The sequence below is a fragment of the Helianthus annuus genome, chromosome 4 (genome assembly GCF_002127325.2).
Source record: "Helianthus annuus cultivar XRQ/B chromosome 4, HanXRQr2.0-SUNRISE, whole genome shotgun sequence".
Classification (NCBI taxonomy): domain Eukaryota; kingdom Viridiplantae; phylum Streptophyta; class Magnoliopsida; order Asterales; family Asteraceae; genus Helianthus; species Helianthus annuus.
The window spans coordinates 336,743-342,742 of NC_035436.2; the positions used below are offsets into that span (position 1 = coordinate 336,743).

A 6,000-nucleotide genomic window follows, 5' to 3' on the forward strand; every position below is an offset into this window, starting at 1 on the left:
CTAAAGCATTTCCACGAATGCAAGGATGGTAAACCGGGGTCTAGTGGGTTTTTTCGCCTTCTTGAACACATGCAAAGCACCCATCTTAAGACTGAAAACAGGAAGATTCATGTGAAGGAGGCTATTACTAAGGATTTGGATCTTTTTCTGGATGTGGGGGAAGTCCTAAGGGAAGGAGGCAAATGGTTATGTGGGGAGTGCATGGTTATGCATGCTCTTAGTAGGGGGTGCAAGCATGGTGATGAGATGGTGTCTTTTGCTCCAACCTCGGGGGACGTGGATGATTTCATTGTTGGGATTAGGAAGCCATGCCAAGTGGTAGCCGACACTTTTACACTCTCTCCGGAAGGGGTGGTAACCGATGTTGCCCTTCTCGAGCGTGTTTTTTCCCTCCGTTTTCAAACCGTTAAATGCATCCCCCCCAGTTGTCGACTTGCGTTCGCTCAGGTTTTAACGGGTGCCCTACGTAAAGTGGTGGCGTCTCCAGGCTCAATTGAAAATTGGGTTCAGTTGCTTTTGTTGCCGTGTTGTACACTGAGGGTTGTCAGGCCTTCTTCCAGGCAAGAGCGGAGATCAGGAAATAGAAAATCCCTGCAGTGCAGCAGCATCTTGCAGGCGCTTGCATTGTGGAAAGATGGGTCTGGTTTCACAGATCTGGTCTCTTCTCTCTTGAATAGTGGGGGGACGTTCGGGTGCCTAAGGGGGTTTTCCGGAAGGGGCGAAGACAATAAAAAGGATCCCAATATCAAGCAATGCCTGCGGAAGGTCAGGGATGGGCATTTTACGGCGGCGGTCAAAGTTTTATGTTCCAGTGGGGTTGCCCCTGTTGGAGAATCGACCATGAAAGCTCTTATTGATAAACATCCGGTGGTGCCACCCCCATCACTGCCTTCCAACCCTATTGCCCAACCCACTATTATTGCAGCAGAGGATTGCGTGCTTAAATGTATCCAATCCTTCCCTAGAGGGACATCTTGTGGCAGAGATGGGATGCGGGCTCAACACTTGTTGGACGCTATTGGTTGTGAGGGTTCGGTTAGTTTCTCGGGTCTACTCACAGCTATTACTGGAGTCGTCAACCTATGGCTTGAGGGGCTTTGCCCTAAGGTGTTGGCAGAGTTTGTGGCCTCAGCCCCCCTCACCCCCTTATTGAAACCTGATAATGGTATTAGGCCTATCGCCGTGGGGGGCATCTGGCGTAGGTTGGTCTCTAAGGTGGCTATGAAGAAGGTTGGGAAGGACATGGCCCAGTATTTGGGGGATTTTCAATTCGGGGTTGGTACACCAAATGGGGCGGAGGCGGTGCTTCATAGTGCGAACAGGTTCCTGAACTCTTTTCATGAAGATGGGTCCATGGCCTTGCTTACGGTAGACTTCACCAATGCTTTCAACATGGTTGACCGCTCAGCGTTCCTCCAACAGGTCCACCAACGTTGTCCATCTATCTATCGGTGGGTCAAGTTCCTGTACGCCCAACCCGCTAGGTTGTATGTTGGCAGTGAGTGTATTGGGGCCACCACTGGAGTGCAACAGGGAGATCCATTGGGGCCCCTTCTCTTTGCCCTAGCCTTACACCCCCTTATTCTCCGTGTCCAGGAGCACTGTAACCTCCCCTTTAATGCGTGGTATTTGGATGATGGCACGATTATAGGTAATGCAATAGAAGTTGCTAAAGCCTTGGACATCATCAACACGGAGGGACCATCCCTAGGGCTCCATCTCAATATTAAGAAAACGGAAGTGTACTGGCCATCGTGTGACGGTCTCAAGGATCAGGACGGCCTTTTCCCGAGAGGGATAGGTAGACCTGAGAGGGGGGTTAAGCTCCTTGGGGGGGCGGTTAGCCGAGATTCTGCTTTTATCGGGGAATTAGCTGGGCGGCGGGCATCGACAGCGGTTGACCTTATGAAACTCCTGCCCTGCCTCCAGGACCCCCAGTGCGAGCTTCTTCTTTTAAGGTCTTGCATGGGGGTAGCTAAGTTACTATTTGGGTTGCGGACCTGCCAACCCCACTTGATGGCAAATGCAGTATCCTGTTTTGACGATGGTCTCCGAGAGGCTATTGAAGACATTGTTGTTTGCGGGGGGTCCTACTTTGGTGACCTTCAGTGGCGTTTGGCGTCTTTGCCGATGCATTTGGGTGGTTTGGGCATCCTCTCAGCTCGGGAGGTTGGAGTTTATGCTTTTGTGGCGTCTAGAGCTCAGTCGTATGTATTGCAAGACCATATCCTTCGGAACAGTGGAGTTGTTAAGCTTGATGTAGACTACCAACAGGCCCTTGAGTACTTAAGTGTCTCTCTTCCAGACTTTGATATTGGCGGTTTCTCTAATATGGACCCCGCCCCCCCAAAGCCACAAAAAACTTTGGCGAATGCTCTATTTGACAAAATCGCTCAGAGTCTAGGAGAAACATTTGATCTGTCTCCCCGCCAGAAGGCGGTGATTGAGTGCTTGAAAGGCCCCCATGCGCAAGACTTTTTAACTGTTATCCCGATCGAGGGGCTAGGGCAATGCATGTCGGCTGTTGAGTATAGGGCTATCCTCAAATACCGGCTGATGATCCCTATGTATACAGAAGATGAAACCTGCCCAATCTGCCGTAAAGCCTGCATGGATAAATACGGGGAGCATGCTGTTCATTGTAAGGAGCTCCCTGGTTTCAAATATCGGCATGACTGGGTGAGAGATGTTTTGGGGGACATCTTGAGGAGAGCGGGGATTTCTGCGAAGAAGGAGGCCCCTGTGAATTTCCTTACAGACCCCATGGAAGGGAGATCTACACTGAGACCAGCGGATCTGCTCGTCTTTGGCTGGGCAAGAGGGAAACATGCTTGTGTGGATCTCACAGGAGTCTCCCCCTTAGCTGGTTTAAGGGAAAGCGGGTTTGTAGCAGGACAAGCTATAAGGAAAGCAGAATCAAAAAAGGTGGATAAACACGCTAAAGCATGTGCTGATAACCAACATGTATTTGTCCCCTTCGCCTTCGACACCTTTGGCTCCCTAGCTCCAGAAGCTATCCGTTTGTTGACTAGGGTCCACAAGGTTGTCCATAACAGTTGCTCATCAACAGGGGGGCAGGGGTTTGTCTTTAATAGGCTAGGGTTTGCTATTCAGAAAGGGGTAGCGGCGCAGCTTGTTGCTCGCTTACCTGCGCTATTGATGTAAAGTAATCAAATATTATATTAGTAACAAAAATGAGAAAACCATAGTTTCCAACCAAAAAATTAATATCAAAAAGGGTTTTTTCTTTTTCCAAGAACGGAAGGACAGCTAAACTATGCGTTTTGCAGAGCCATGACAGAGCAAATATTAATTAAGATTTAAGGCTGTGTTATTTGATCATATAAATGCATGCAGGTTCTTGATTGTAAGCACGCTATTATGTGGTACAACACAAGTAAGAATATCACAACCAGCCTAACTAAGCATACATACATATTAAACACTCAAATACTGGTGGCTACCTTATTCTCTGGCAGTGTAATAAGAGAAGAGAAGAGATTATAGGTTGAGGAACACAAATTCTTCGATCGCAGGTACATGCCCTATTTTGTCGAGGGTATCCTTGTCCGGTTCCTCATCCACACCAATCGCCATGATGGCCTTTTTCCTCCTAACATTCCTTCCAACACTCATAAAGCTCACATTCACATTCTTCTCCCCAAGTATCCCTCCCACCTTCCCTATCATCCCTGGTTGGTCTACCTGCCGGCACAGTATCAGGTTTCCTTCCAGGCTTACATCCACTTCAAACCCCCCCACCCGCGACAGGTGTGGCTTTCCGTATTTCACTTTCCCTTCCACGCTGATCTCCTCGTTCTCAGACACAGCACTTTGAAACTTCGATTTTACATGGCCTATCCTCACCTGAATCGAATCTACCGGACCCCCCGAGTTGGCAAACACTCTTTCCTCAGAGATGACCAGGCCTTTCTGCTTAGCAATGAAATCAGCATTCACCAGATTGATTATGGTATCAGAGATGGGTTCGATGATTCCTTTTATGATCATGGCCCTCAAAAGTCTAGTGTCCAGGTCATCCGGATCCCGGCCTGATCTGTACACCACCTTCACGGACTGGATTCCACTTCCTCCGCTAACCAACTGCACAGCTAGTCTTCCCAGCTTCTCAGCTAGTGTCACATAAGGTGCCAGCTCAGACAGAACCTGCAGTGCAGATCCGATCCAAGGTTAACTGTTTATCTCAAACAATCCCTCTGGTTAAGCTATATATATATGTGTGTGAATTTACCTCAGGAGGGACCATTGGAGCGTTGACAGCAGTTGCAGAAAGTTCACCTTGTAAAGCTCCAACTACAGCCTCTGCTATTTCCACAGCTACACCTTCCTGTGCTTCTTTAGTGCTAGCCCCAAGATGAGGTGTGGCTGTCACATTCTCATGCAGCACCAGTTTGCTATCCTTTGGGGGCTCCTCACAGAACACATCTAACGCCGCCTGTGCAACAATTCCAGAATCAAGGGCCCTCAATAAGGCATCTTCATCAATGACTCCACCCCGAGCCACGTTGATGATCCGGACTCCCTTCTTCATCTTAGCAAAGGTTGCATCATTGAACACCTTTGAGGTAGCAGGGGTAAGTGGCATATGAAGTGAAATAAAATCTGCAGTTGAGACAGCCTGATCAAAGGAGACCAATTCAACACCGATAGCACGTGCTCTGTCTGCGGGGGCGTATGGATCATGTGCAACAACATGCATCCCAAGCCCCTTTGCACGTCTGGCTACCTCAGATCCAACTTTTCCAAATCCCATGATTGCTAATGTCTTGCCGACCATAGAGACTCCAACATACTTGTTCCGCTGCCATTTCCCTGTCGTCAAAAAGTATCATGAATGAATTTCGAGATCTAGTTAAAACAAAAGAAAAATAGGTGTGTACCAGCTTTCATGGAAGCATCAGCCTGTGCGATATTACGCGCCATGGCAGCCAAGAGAGCGATGCCGTGCTCGGCAGCAGCAATAGTGTTGGCGGTGGGAGCATTGACAACAAGGCATCCAAATTCAGTAGCAGCCTGCAGATCGACATTGTCGATGCCCACCCCAGCCCTACCGACGACCTTCAAGCGGCCTTTGGCGGCTTCGAAGACCTGGCGGTTGACTTTGGTACCGCTCCTGACGATCAAGGCATCGCAGGAGGAAATTTTGGAACAGAGGTCTTCAGGAGAGAGGTTGTAGCAGCAGTCAACGTTAGCGAAGCTTCGGAGGAGGTCGAGGCCGGCATCTCCAAGTTTCTCGGAGACAAGGATAGTGCGCTTTAGATTGAGAAGGGAGTTGAGATCTGGAGCAGCAGGTGAGGATAGATTTAGGGAATCCGCGATTTTAAGGACACTGGTGATAGTCGTCAGAGGTTTGCGACATTTGAGGGGAAGGGGGGAGGAGAAAAATCTAAATCTGGGTGGTTTAGGAGTGAGAGTGGTGTAAGGCGGGAGGGTGGTGGTGGTTAATCTTGAAGAGGCGATCATGGCGAAATTTGAATACGGCTGGTTCCTCTCTCAAGTTAAAGTTGCAGTTGAAGTGATCTGCGTCGGTTGTTTATAATAATTCATGAGCATCTGTTGCAATTAAAAAAACAATTCAATTATTAGTGGAGGAGTATGGACAGGCTATTCACTTTTACTTCGCATATTCGACTTACCCGTATGTATGTATGTATGTTACTCCGACTTAACATTAACGTTACTAGATTTTAGAATAGTAGTTATCTAATTTCATATTTTTTTTTGTACCATATTTCATCTATTAGTTGTTTACAAAATTCCGTTTTATCCAATCTTTAAATAAGTATTTTGTAACAACTTTTTAAATGAACAAGGTTGTTAAAATTTTATAATATAATAATAAGACCATGGGGTGTGGGGGTCGTTCCCACCCCGTCTCGGCTCGTCCCCCACGTCGAACACCGCCCCCTTGGGCTCGTCACCTCGCCAACGGCGGAAGGAAGACGGAGGCGATGATGCTTCTTTATTGGCTGATGGGTG

The 6,000-nt window shown here is 48.1% G+C and overlaps 1 protein-coding gene across 2 annotated transcripts; it reads right to left on the reverse strand.

The window, feature by feature from the left end:
* Positions 1 to 3,307: 3,307 nt before the first annotated feature.
* Positions 3,308 to 5,678, reverse strand: LOC110935433 (D-3-phosphoglycerate dehydrogenase 3, chloroplastic). Of its 2 annotated transcripts, XM_035989644.1 has the most exons (4): positions 5,658 to 5,678; positions 4,902 to 5,574; positions 4,253 to 4,833; positions 3,308 to 4,167 (listed from the first exon to the last, which is right to left on the reverse strand). In XM_035989644.1, the coding sequence occupies exons 2-4, from the start codon at positions 5,482 to 5,484 to the stop codon at positions 3,502 to 3,504; spliced, it is 1,830 nt and encodes a 609-aa protein (XP_035845537.1). In that variant the 5' UTR covers positions 5,485 to 5,574; positions 5,658 to 5,678; the 3' UTR covers positions 3,308 to 3,501. The 2 variants fall into 2 exon arrangements, with proteins under 2 accessions (XP_035845537.1, XP_022033509.1); XM_022177817.2 differs by having other exon boundaries at positions 4,902 to 5,667.
* Between the last annotated feature and the right edge of the window lie 322 nt (positions 5,679 to 6,000).